We start from the raw sequence: 13,218 nt of genomic DNA, 5'->3' as shown, positions 1-13,218 counted from the left end.
CATGAGGTGTGGCACTGTTGGAGTTGTAGAGACAGGCCTTGTGCCAAGGAGGGCTGGGGAGCCTGGTGCAGAGGCCAAGGTGCTGGGACAGGCAGCAGGAAAGGCTGGAGGGAAGGGTGCATGCTGCTGCTGGTTCTGAGGCAGGAGGCTAGAAGCCAGAGGTGCCACTTCTGCCCCAGCTGTCCCAGCCCTCAGCCAGAACCCCTGGACCTGGGTCAAGCAAAGAAACTAGACCAGCTGGGAAAGCCCTGTCCAGGCCTGGGGCTGGCCGCCTGCAGGCCCCTTGGGACCAGTTGAGACAGGTTGGCTGCTGCGTCCCCACCTGCCTCTCACTTGGCTCGGCTGCCAAACCGGTTTCCCTGGCTGGCTGCCCACTAATGTTCTTCTAGTAGACTGAGCCAGTGACTCCCAAGAAAGAGAGCCATGCCTGGAGATGAGGAGACCTGGCTGGGCCCTGGACACTTGTCTGTAGCCACTTCCCCAGCTGAGTGTCTCTGGGGCTGGGTGCTGGTTCTGTGCCTGCCCAGCGCTCTGCCAGTACTGGAGAGGCAGTTGGAATGACGATGAAAGTCCTCTGGTACCCTTTGGTCCTCTGGGCCTCCTGAAGGAAGCCTCCCCTTAGCACACCTGCCATCCCTCCATGGCTGGGTAGCACTTTGTGGGCCCAGTCCCTACCAGTGTTCACTGTCACTAACTAGGGACATCTGCCCCATGTAGACCTTAGTGGGTCACAGGCTGTCTGGGTTGTCATCATGTCCCACTGTCAGCCAGAGTACAGTGGGTGTTAGTGATGGAATGACTGATGGATCTTTTTTCCTGTCTTACAGATGAGTAACTCAAAGCCTCAGGAGGAGACGTCACCCACACAAGGGTGTTTCTAGCCCAGCCACTTCAGACCAGGTCTGTATGACTCCAGGCTCTTCCCACAGGGCCAGTCTCCTGGGCAGAAGGGGCTGGTCCAAGGCAGGGAGGGTCTCAGTCCCTCGATCACCCAGGACCCAGGTAGTGAGAGGCAGAAGAGTTGTTGCAAAGCTGCCTAGTGTCTGTCGTTGCTTGAGTCTCTGTGAGGTGCCACCATCACCTTGTCCTTGAGCTGGGATGGACCCCAGGGCCTCCCACCTGCTGTATGTGCTCTGCTGCTGAGCTGTAGCCCCAGACCTTTTTATCATTTTATTTTGTGACAGTTTCACCACACTGACTATTCAGAATAGCCTGAATCCACTCTATCCGGGGAACGCTTTGAACTTGCCATGCTCCTGCCTCCTCAGGAGCTGGGATTGCAGCTACTCAGCCTGTGCTCCTGGCTGGGCTCATCTGTTGATTTTTTTGTTGTTGCTGTTGTTACAGATGTTGATTATTTTTAATTTACTTTTTAAAAATTATTAATAGTCTTTATTTTTAAATATTTAATTATTTTTTGTATATAAGTAGCTGTCTTCAGACACACCAGAAGAGGGCATCAGATCCCATTACAGATGGTTGTGAGCCACCATGTGGTTGCTGGGAATTGAACTCAGGACCTCTGGAAGAGCAGTCAGTGCTCTTAGCCACTGAGTCATCTCTCCAGCCCTAATAGTCTTAAAGTTTGTGTATGAGTGTTTTGCCTGCATATGTGTCTGGGCACCACATGTGTTGCTAATGTCCTTGAAGGTCAGAAGAGGGTGTCGTATCCCCTAGAAGTAGAGTTATAGACAGTTGTGAGCTGCCGTGTAGGAGCTGGGAATTGAACCCAGGTCCTCTGGAAGAACAGCCAGTGTTCTTACCTGCTAAGCTTTCTCTCCAGCTTCCTGCTCCCTTATTGAGGCAGGCTCTCTGTGTAGTTCTAACTAGCCTAGAACTCACTTATGTAGACCAGGCTGGCCTTGAACACACAGAAATCCACATGTCTCTGCCTCTGAGTCCTGGGACTAAAGGGGTGCGTCACCTGCCTGGCTCTCCCTTGGATTCCTGACCAGCCTTTACTGGGTATTTATGTAAGTGCCCAGTTGAAGATCCAGGCCCCAAAGTTGGAGAAGGCCACAGTGTGGAGAGGCATCCCATGTGTCTGTAGTGGCCAGACTAGAGGTGGGGACTGTTCACTGGTTGTCATTACTGGGGTTGGAGGGAGACAAAAGACACACAAGAACAAGAGCAGTCTCCCTGTCGGTGAAGGGCATCTGAAGGTGATGTGATGGCCAGCAGGCTGTGTGGTTAGAAAAGTAATCAGTAGAGACTCGGGGACCTGGAGGAGGGGAGGAGGGGAGCTCTTGGGATAACAGGCAAGGGGACTGCCTGCCTGTGCTAAAGCCCTGATGTCTGAAAGCTGATGTGAAGCTGGTGGCTGTATAGGTCTCTGGGCCACAAGGAGCTGTGGCTCTGAGGAGGAGAGAGCTGGGCCTGACCTTCTAGTTGCTCAAGAGGAACCACAAAAGTAACTGCTCAGAGGGCCCAGGAGGAGGCTGCTGCCCCCTGCTGGTCTGTGGGAGAGCTGCTGAACCAACCAGGGCAGCCTCAGAGAACGGGGAAGGTTTGAGTGACAGACAGATCACCTGCCACTGATCCCACCTCCCTTGGTGCTTCCTTCCCGCAGGTGCCTGTAAGAGCCCAGGCCACCCCACCATTCACACACTTTGTGCTAAGGTCCTGGAACCATGTTTGGAAAGAAGAAGAAGCGGGTGGAGATCTCGGCCCCATCCAACTTCGAGCACCGCGTACACACAGGCTTCGATCAGCATGAGCAGAAGTTCACAGGGCTTCCCCGCCAGTGGCAGAGCCTGATTGAGGAGTCAGCGCGCAGACCCAAGCCCCTGATCGACCCTGCTTGCATCACTTCCATCCAGCCTGGAGCCCCCAAGGTAGTCATCACCACACCACGTCTACCCCACAGCCCATGCTGACAGAGTAGCCCAGCCCTTCAGTTGCCCCTGGCCTCTTTGCAGAACCCCTTACCTCTGTAGCCCAGTGCCAGCCTTCCAGCTGCCAGTGCAGTCCTGGAAGCCCATGCTGACCTCTGACCTCCACTCCTTCTTCCCCAGCACCACACACTCAACCTTGGTCTCCCAGTGCTTCATGACATGGGAGACAGCCCACTCCCAGACAACCTCCGGGCTTGCTAGGGGATACCTAAGCTGCATTCCAAGGTCTGGGGAGCAGCTGAGGCAGATGGGAGCAGGGCAGAAGCCATCCAGTCTTAGCATCCTGAGCAAACTGTCAGTTGAAATGAGACCTGAGGTCTAGACCCAAGATCCTCACACTTCTCCCGCCTCGGTGCACAATGGGAGAATTGTGGTCTCACAGCCTAGGCAGGGACTACAGCCACGCAGGCCTAGTGATAAGAGTGCCCTGGCTGGACTCATGCCAGGGGTGGTGGGACCCAGAGGAGTGCAGCCAGAGCTGTCCCCACTGGGTGGAGTTGGGCGCGCCTGTGGTCAGCAGGCTGGGTGCCTGGCACTGCGGCTGACTCATCCTCTCCCGGTGACCAACCAGGGCCTGCTGGGAGAGATAGAGTCATCAGGGCACCTGCAGCCACAGTGCTTGGGTCCAGGCTAGGGTCTTTCTGGTTATTTCTGCGACCCTATAGGGTCATGTGAGAGCCTAGACTTCTCTCCATTGCTTAGAAAGCCCCTCTTGTCATCTGAATCTGTATGGGCCTTTCACAACCCAGGTCAGCCGGAAGCCAGTAGCTTGTGAGGTAGACCCCACCACAGTCCCCAGACAGCCCACCCTGAACACTCCCATGACCTGATGAGCTTCGTGGTCATTTTTCACAGGTTGTGTGTCCCCAAAATTTCACCCCTGCTCCATGCATTCTTCTTTTTTTTTTTTTTTAAAGATTATATTTTTATTTATTTATTATATATGAGTACACTGTAGCTGTCTTCAGACACACCAGAAGGCGGCATCAGATCCCATTACAGATGGTTGTGAGCCACCATGTGGTTGCTGGGAATTGAACTCAGGACCTCTGGAAGAGCAGTCAGTGCTTTTTTTTTTTTTTTTTTTTGGTTCTTTTTTTCGGAGCTGGGGACCGAACCCAGGGCCTTGCGCTTCCTAGGTAAGCGCTCTATCACTGAGCTAAATCCCCAGCCCCATCAGTGCTCTTAACTGTTGAGCCATCTCTCTAGCCCCCTCCCTGTACCCTTCTACTTCAAACACCTTCCCACGGTCCTGCAAGGGGAAAGATGTTTGTCCTAATTCACATGCAGACGCTTTAGCTAGTGCTGCCTACACGGCCGAGGCTCTTGACCATAGGTTGTGATACCAAAGCCTGGCAGAGACCCACTGAGTGCAAAGAAGAAATAGAAGGGGAGAACACACCTGCTCCTGGGCACAGTGGGGCAGGAGGTTTATTGTGATATGAGGGAGAGCTCAGCCGGAGGCAGGGGCATCTGGAAGAGTCCAGAGTGGACATGACCCTGAGCCAGGCCATGTGAGGAGAGGGGGAGGGGAGAGCCAGGAGGCCAGGAGGGTAAAAGGTAGAAGGATCAGTGCAGCCAAAATGGATGGATTGTATAGGACAGGCATATTGGGAGGGCAGTCCAGCCTCTGAGCTGGAGAGTTTAGGGTAGGGGGCAGCAGTGTATTTCAGAAAGACCCTGTAACAGGTAGGGACTGAGGGATGCTGGGAGAACCTAGAGTCCTGGTCTGCTTTGATCTGTTAAATAGGCACCTCACCCATTTGTCCTACTTTGAAACCTAACATCCACCTTTCTGTCTTGGCTCCCTGGACAAGGCCAGGCTGCCAGGCAGACGGTCAGGCCCCAAGAGGCCGGGACCACCGCCGTTAGGAGCCTTGTGGACTCCAGGTGGCTCTGGGGAGTGAGCTCAGTCTGTCCTCTGCCCCAGAGGCATCCAGGTCCTGTCTTTGTCAGCCACCTGAAGGCGGTGGTGAAGACAGTGGTGGGGCAGCTCCCCACCTCTCCTGTCTCCTTCCTCCTCCCTCCCTTCCTTCTTTTGCAAAGTACCTTCTTGGTGTGGACCCAGCATGGGAAGACTGTAAATGGCAGAACAAGTGCTCAGTCCTTGGGAAGTTCAGCAGCAGATTGGGCACACAGTCATGTCAGCTGCACCAAGGGCCTACAACACTGGTTCTCAACCTGTGGTTACGACCCCTTTGGTAGTCACATATTTACCTCACAATTCATAACAGTAGCAAAAGCACAGTCATGAAGTAACAGTGAAATAGTTTTATGGCTGGGGTCACCACAGCCTGAGGAACTGTATTAAAAGGGTCACAGCATCAGGAAGGTTGAGAACCACTGTTCCAGAAGAAAAAGGGAAAGAACCAGAGACTTGTGGACTGGCATTTAAACTAGGTGTTAACAAGTGCTCAGAGAAGTATGTTTTGATCAGAGACCTGTAGAAGGGGAGTGGGACAGCCGGGCAAAGAGCTGATGGACACACGTGTGGTGTGTTGGAGGGACAGCCTACTGTGCCCAGCGCACGGGGTACAGAGGAGACAAGAAGACCACAGCTCAGTGGGGCGGGTAATGTAGGGCAGGGAGATGTGAGGGTTGGTGGTTCAGGATATATTCCAGTCGATGTTTGCCACACAGCTCCCAAGCCTCCTAGGCCTAGCTTTAGGCTGTGGGCTTTCTATTCTGTACCACATCCTCTGCCCTAGGGGTTCAGAGCTGCGTGGTTTGGGGGTTAACGATGCTGGCAGGGGAGGAAGTGCTGAGCCAGGCGGCCTGTAATTGCAGCTCTTGGGGACTGATCACAGGCTGGGCTCTCCTCCCTCCCTGTGCTTGGGGCCTGATCACAGGCTGGGTTCTCCTCCCTCACCCTAGTCCACAGGGCAGGGCTTGCTCCCAGGCTGGGAGCCAAGGGAAGAGAGGCACTTGTTGGGGGAACACCCAGAGTGGGTGGTGGGCATGACAGCAGTTCCTGGGGTACTCCAGGGTCCCCTGTCGCCCACTCACCATCACCAAGCCATCACATCACCCGTCTCTGTCTTGTTTCTGTGTTGTATTGTCACTGTGTCGGATGCACGTCCCGTGTCCCCTCCTTCCTGGTCCTACCCTGCTATTGCCTGAACCCCAGACCATCGTGCGGGGCAGCAAAGGTGCCAAGGATGGGGCTCTCACACTGCTGCTTGACGAATTTGAGAACATGTCGGTGACACGCTCCAACTCCCTGCGCAGAGAGAGTCCTCCACCCCCTGCCCGCGCCCATCAGGAAAATGGAATGCTGGAGGAGCGGGCAGCTCTGGCCAGAATGGCCCCTGACAAAGCTGGAGGCAGGGGCCGGGCCACAGGCCACAGTGAGGCAGGCAGTGGCAGTGGTGACAGACGGCGGGTGGGGCCAGAGAAGAGGCCCAAGTCATCAAGGGAGGGCCCAGGAGGGCCCCAGGAGGTCTCCCGTGATAAGCGCCCCCTCTCTGGTCCTGATGTCAGCACTCCTCAGCCTGGCAGTCTGGCCAGCGAGACAAAACTAGCAGCTGGCAGACCCTTTAACACATACCCTCGGGCTGACACGGACCACCCACCCCGGGGTACCCAGGTAATCTATCTCCTACTTTAGCACCTCAGTATCCACTCCATTGCTTCCCCCACTCCCTCCCCCTCCCTCTCCCCCATTCCAGTCCCTAACTCATTGCTCATCCTGACCACCTGTCTGGATGGGGAGAACAGTGCAGTCTCCACTCACAGCACCTCTTTCTTTTGTTGCAGGGGGAGCCACACACCATGGCCCCTAATGGGCCATCAGCCATAGGCCTGGCTGCTCCTCAGTCTTCCTCCTCCTCCCGGCCTCCCACCCGAGCCCGTGGTGCTCCCAGCCCGGGAGTGCTGGGTCCCCATGCCTCTGAGCCCCAGTTGGCCCCCCCAGCACGTGCCCTTGCTGCCCCTGCTGTACCCCCTGCTCCTGGGCCCCCTGGGCCTCGGTCACCACAGCGGGAGCCCCAACGAGTATCCCATGAGCAGTTCCGGGCCGCCCTGCAGCTAGTGGTGGACCCAGGGGACCCTCGTTCCTATCTAGACAACTTCATCAAGATTGGCGAGGGCTCTACAGGTATTGTGTGCATAGCCACTGTGCGAAGCTCGGGCAAACTGGTGGCCGTCAAGAAGATGGACTTGCGTAAGCAGCAGAGACGTGAGCTGCTCTTCAATGAGGTGGGTGCTGGCCGGCAAGCCCAGTGCTGTGCCTTCCTCTCCTCACAGCTGTTCCCAGCCTAAGACTCTTGGCTGTGCCTCTGTCATACCAAGTGCCCGTGACTCTCTTCCAACTAGTCCTGGGCCTGTGCTCTCCCTCCAGACCTCTCCTCTCAGGGCTCCTGTCTCTGGGATGCTCTGCCGTACCTCACCCCAGACCACAGCCCAGCATCCCCTCCTCCAGTCCCTCTTCTGTGACGCCTCCTTCAGCCTTGGGCTCCTGCTCCAGCTTTTCTCTCGGCCTCCCCTGGACACTCCGTATATAACATCCAAGACAGACCCTCCTAATGTCTCCCATGTCCTCAAGTCAGAGCCCAGCTCCTTGCTCCTCAGATCCTGGTCCCAGCTCAGAACCAGGCACTTGGTTCAACCCAATTTCTGGCTCTGTCAGCCTTGGCATCCATCACAAAGGCAGTTCTGAAGTGTGTGTGGGTATGATAGGCCTCCTGCCCCTGCTACAGGAGTCCCCTGAGGTCCAGCTCGGGGGCTGTCCAGGCTGCTTGCCTGTCTCCTAACACTTCTACCCCACAGCCCAGGGCTCCATCCACACCAAGAATTTCTCCTCACGCTCAGCCTGCTCCTCTGGTCCCTGTAAGCAGTATTCCCCACCACCCTCATCTCCTAGGCCTTTCCCTTGTCAGTCAGTCCTGCCTGCAGTGCTCCGTTAACACGCACATGCACAGCTTTTCCTTCATAGCTGCTTGTCCTCCTGTCCTCTTTACTTCTCCAGATGCCCCCTGATAGTCAGACCACTCAAAGACTGGCCAGGGCTGGTCAGGATTAGAGAACCGCATGGTGTAGCAGTCCAGGGTGTACCACTAGAATGAAGCGGTTGCCCTCAGGCTGGCTTCCAGGTGTTCTTGGCTTTAGAGAAGGGGATGACTGGAGTGAGCTAGTTTGCCAGAGTCCAACCTGCTGAGGGTGGAGGGAGGTTGGCTGGTGCCGGGCTAAAGGTAGAGGCAGCGTCCCCCCACTTCCCCACCCCACCCCGTGCCCCGTCCCAGCGCTGACTCTGCCCTGCCCAGGTGGTGATCATGAGGGACTACCGGCATGAAAACGTGGTGGAGATGTACAACAGCTACCTGGTAGGCGATGAGCTCTGGGTGGTCATGGAGTTCCTGGAGGGAGGCGCCCTCACGGATATTGTCACCCACACCAGGTACTGTAGGGCAAGCCATTGGCTCAAGTGCTCCCAGGGGTGGAACTGGGACCCTTTAGCCTCTGGTGATAGACAAGTCCCCTCCAGGTGTGGGTGGAACAGTGAAGCCAGGCACACAGGATGGGGTCGTAGCATCTTGGCTCCCCAGCCCCTATCGTGGCAAGTGTTTGTGATCTCTTCATGTCCTAAAGCAGGGCAGGGCCTCTTAGCTCCCTACTCCCACCTCAGGGTAGGACACACGAGGCAGGGCCCTGAGTGCCCATTGCTCCTTCTGCCCATGCAGGATGAATGAGGAACAGATTGCCGCCGTGTGCCTGGCTGTGCTTCAGGCGCTGTCTGTGCTCCATGCCCAGGGCGTCATCCACCGTGACATCAAGAGTGACTCCATCCTGCTGACCCACGATGGCCGGGTGAGTGGGTGGGAGGCTGGATGTGTGGATGTTGGAAGGGACAGTTTGAGGGAGGGCAGTGGCACTGCTCTCAGTATATCAGAGGTTTCGGTCCATCATTGTAGGGTAGAATACAGCCAAGCAGCTCCCTTCTTGGTGGCCAGGAAATGGCAGAACGCTTGTGCTGAGGGCCTGCTCCCCTTTGCACCAGCCTATAAAAGTGCCACCCACATTCTGGCCAATTCCTGTCCCCATTAGTCCTCTGGAAAGGCCTCAGCCAGCCCGTCACTCATCCTTCTCTAGCTGAGGGTCACACCCTGTGCTGGGGTCCCTGCCCCACCCCCTGCTGCTGCTGCCGCTGTGGCAGTTGAGCCTCTGGTGACTGAGAGCAGCTGGCTGATCTGTCCCTTACAGGACGGCCCAGAGTAGTGGAATGCACTGTCACCATAGAGCCGGGAGTTAGACACCTGACCAGGGCCCGGTCAAGCTCTGGGCTACATGCTTCCCAGCCAAGTGGCTGGCCTGCCGCCCCTGTTGGGTTTTTTTTTATTTTATTTTTGTTTTGACAACAGGGTCTCACTGTGTAGCCCTGGCTGACTTGGAACTTGGTGTGTGGACCAGGCCTGAATTCCCAGGGATCCAATCCACTTGTCCCACACCTACCTACCTACCTTTTTTTTTTTTTAATGAGACACTGTCTTCTGTGCGTCTGTGGCTGGCCTGGTGCTTGCTGCAGTGCCCAGGCTGCCCTCTAACCCTTGGCCTCCTGAGAGCTGAAACTGAAGCACTGGCTCTCCCCTCCCTCCATCAGGACACAAAAGGCCTCACTCCCTCACCTTAGCCAACTCGGTTGGAACACCGGGCTGAGCACACCTCCAGCAGTCTGGCCCTGTGGCGTGAAGCTGGCTGAGATCTTGACTCTGAATCTGGGGCCGTGGTTAAGTCAGCTAGTATCCACAGTCTCGGAGTACATGATTTCTGGGGGCCAGAAGAGCCACAGATGTCATCAAGAGGGTGGATGGCTCCGAAAGGGTGTAAGTCCTGGATCCTGGTTGTAGCAGAGGTTCTCGGTCACGCAGGCCGTGATCCTCATGAACAGTGAGCAGGGTGCGTGTTCCCCCTGGGCCCTGCTTTCAGAGCGAAGTCTGTCTTGGTCTCTGCTGAGCCTTTGCTATCTGCACAGTTGAGCCACATCCCCTAAGAACCTCCAGACACCTAGGGCCCTGCGAGCAGGGAGCAGAGCCCTGCGGCTCAGTGGAGCCCGCGTGTCTGAAGGCAGTCAGGTAGGTGGGCTCCTCTGACCTGCAGCCCCTGTCTGCCTCAGGTGAAGCTGTCCGACTTCGGGTTTTGTGCCCAGGTGAGCAAGGAGGTGCCTCGGAGGAAGTCGCTGGTGGGCACCCCATACTGGATGGCCCCAGAGCTCATCTCCCGCCTTCCCTACGGGCCAGAGGTAAGCATATCCCAGGCAGCCTGCAGGAAGGTGGCCTGAGCTTCCATGATCTGTTGGAAAACCCAGGCTGACCGCAAGGGAGCAGGTGGCTAGGGAACGGGTGGCAGTTTTCATTCTGGCTGTGGTCACCACCTGAGCTTGCTACTTGATGCTGCAGTTTACCTAGCCCTGAGATTTATCAAATCAGCAAACTCGGTCCCCATAAGGTGTGGGCAGACAGGAGCAGGGTTCCTCAGGAGTGAGGGAGTCTGGCTTGAGACTCACACTCTTAGCAAGGATGACCTGCGAGTGACAGGAATGGGGCTTGGGCTCAGTTAGCTGTTCATCCCTGGCAGCTGCTGCTGCCTAGACCTGAGAATTTGGGGTAAGCAGGCTTCCGCTGTCCACGGGGTGTGGGCTCAGGACTAGAGGCAGAAGGCGGAGGCCAGTCCTTCTGGAGCTCATAGGATTGGCTGCTCTCTGCACTCAGCACTATGGTCCATTTCCCATTGCAGGTGGATATCTGGTCACTGGGGGTAATGGTGATCGAGATGGTGGATGGGGAACCCCCCTACTTCAACGAGCCACCCCTGAAAGCCATGAAGATGATTCGGGACAACCTGCCGCCCCGACTGAAGAACCTGCACAAGGTGAGCAGAGCTAGGCTGCACCATTGCTGACTCCTGGGGCTTCTCCAGCCCCAGAGACAGAGCCTCAGGTCACGAGCCCTTGGCTACCACAGAGCTTGCCTGACCGTAGGGCAGTATGTTGGGGAACTTGCATGTGGGAAGGGGCTGCCTTCAGGTTCTTGCCAAACCACAAGAGCGGGAAGGAAACGAGCCTTAGGAGATTTTGGCGTGCCCTTTACGGCCCAGTGGTAACTCCTGAGATTTCTTCAATCCTCCCTAAGATGCTGTCAGCCCGAGGGACATTATAGGACCCACAGCAAGTAACCCTGTCCTCACCTCTGTTCCTTCACAGGCCTCACCATCTCTGAAAGGCTTCTTGGATCGCCTGCTGGTGCGTGACCCAGCCCAGCGGGCCACTGCTGCTGAGCTGCTGAAGCACCCGTTCCTCACCAAGGCGGGGCCGCCAGCCAGCATTGTGCCCCTTATGCGCCAGCACCGAAACAGATGAGCCAGAACCTAGTCCTGAACCAAAGAGCCCTGGGCTACCCTGCCTGTCAGAGGCCAGTAGAGGGCTGCCCAGCTCCCACAGCCCACGAGACACTCTAGGGCACCACCGTCACTGTGCTGGGGCCTTCATGGGACCCTACTACTGATCTCTGGGTTTGATTCCATGACTTGTAAAGCCACACCGCACACCAGGACACATGGGAGCGATTGAGGCTCCCAGGACCCAGGACAGGCCCCTCCCCTGGACTGCCTACAGGAGAGAAGGTGGCTGCCATTGTGGAAATCTGCATCAGCGGCCACTGGGGCAGAGATGACACCATGAGAAAGGTGTGTGTGTGTGTGTGTGTGTGTGTGTGTGTGTGTGTGTGTGTGTGTGTGTGTGTGTGTGTGTGCGTGCGCGCGCGCACGAGCACTCTCACGCCAAGAAAGTCCACCTCTGTCCTCAGCCTGCCTGGTGCCCAGCCCCTGACCCTGAGCCATTGATGGGTCAATCATGAATGTTTGAAGAGTGGCCTTTTCCCAGAGCCCCACACCCTCTTTCCACAGGAGAAACATGGGGCCTCCCCTTCCCCAACCTCTGCAGCAAATGACTACTGCATCCAGACAGCCTCCGTTTTCTAGAAGTCTATTTATATTGTCATTTTATAACACTAGTTGTGTCTCTATCTCAGCCTGGGAACAGATGATCCCTGACCTATGGGGTGGCTGGCCTGGGGACAGAGCCACTTTGAAGAATCAGGCTCCTGTCCCTCACCCTGCCGCCAATCCCTCAAGTTAGTTTTACAATTAAAGTATTTTCTTGGTTTTTGTTGTGTTGTGTTGTGTTGTGTTGTGTGTGTGTGTGGTGTATGGAGACCACTGTCCAGCAGTGTAGTAAGGGAAATTTGGAGACTGGGCCTGGGAACTGGGCATGGTGGGAGAGACACTCCACCCTTCTCCCTACATGGGGCAGTGAGCCCTAGCTCTAGGAGCAATCTGTTGGCCAGCGTCCAACATCCCACATCCCAGTGGCCTGGGGTTATTTTCTCCTCTTTTTATTTCTTTGAGGCAGGGTTTCACTACAAAATATAGGCTGGCCTAAATTAACTATGTAGCCCAGCTTGGCTTCAAACTTGCCACACTCCTCTGCCTGTCTCCTCAGTGCTGTGAGACTACAAGCAAGCTTGCCAGTCACCACCAATGGCCAGGTCTGGGATGTTACTCTATTTGGTGTTGATCCTATTGAGCATAGGAATTAATGGGCCACTTGATAAGTCAGTTAATGGGCAGATGGGCTTCTTTTTAAGGTCAACTGAGACTGAGGAACCTGGAGCTCGGGACACTTACGCAAGAGTCTTCAAGCACGACAGTGGGGAGGAAGGATGCACTCCACCTTGCCTTCTAAGCTCACCCATTGCAGCCCCTGAAATCCCCCAGAGGCAGCTAGTCTGGGAGTAAGGGCCAGTTGAGCCCTGGGACTTTGGCTCAAGGCCATCCAGACCACCTCATGCCTAATGCCACACAGCCATGACCTCCAGAGGGTTGGGCCCGTTTGTGGTGGAGCCATGCTAAGTGTCTGGTGACTTTCCAGGTATAGACACAGCAGTGTGAGAAGCAGCTACCACTGTTAGGAGTGGGGGCTTAGCTGGAGTGGATTCCTCTCTGTAAAGAAACAGCCCCAAGGGCTGGAGAGATGGCTCAGAGGTTAAGAGCACTGTCTGCTCTTCCAGAGGTCCTGAGTTCAATTCCTAGCAACCACATGGTGGCTCACAACCATCTATAATCAGGTCTGGTGCCCTCTTCTGGCCTGCAGACATACATGCAGGCAGAAAGCTGTATGATGTATACATAATAAATAAATAAATGTTAAAAAAAAAAAAAGAAACAGCCCCAAGTTAACAGAAGGAAATAGGAAGCCAACAAACGTCCAGAGATAATTAAGTTTTAGGCCTGGCTGCTAATGGAGGGAGGATGGACCTTGGGCTGGGATGTGGCT

The 13,218-nt window shown here is 55.7% G+C and overlaps 1 protein-coding gene across 2 annotated transcripts in view; it reads left to right on the top strand.

Moving 5' to 3' along the window:
* Pak4 (p21 (RAC1) activated kinase 4) overlaps positions 1-12,076 on the top strand; it is a 39,285-nt gene extending 27,209 nt beyond the window's left edge. The window contains 9 exon segments of one of the 2 annotated variants that reach the window (NM_001106238.1): positions 828-900; positions 2,570-2,834; positions 6,022-6,480; positions 6,651-7,091; positions 8,156-8,289; positions 8,573-8,699; positions 10,003-10,128; positions 10,623-10,757; positions 11,089-12,076. In NM_001106238.1, the coding sequence (NP_001099708.1) occupies positions 2,631-2,834; positions 6,022-6,480; positions 6,651-7,091; positions 8,156-8,289; positions 8,573-8,699; positions 10,003-10,128; positions 10,623-10,757; positions 11,089-11,244 (1,782 nt within the window). In that variant the 5' untranslated portion in view covers positions 828-900; positions 2,570-2,630 and the 3' untranslated portion in view covers positions 11,245-12,076. 2 annotated transcript variants of the gene reach the window in all.
* Positions 12,077-13,218: the final 1,142 nt, after the last annotated feature.

This window comes from Rattus norvegicus, chromosome 1 (genome assembly GCF_036323735.1).
Source record: "Rattus norvegicus strain BN/NHsdMcwi chromosome 1, GRCr8, whole genome shotgun sequence".
In the NCBI taxonomy this organism is placed as follows: Eukaryota; Metazoa; Chordata; class Mammalia; order Rodentia; family Muridae; genus Rattus; species Rattus norvegicus.
The sequence above is the reverse complement of the archived record's forward strand: the minus strand, read 5'-3'. Positions and strand labels throughout refer to the sequence as shown.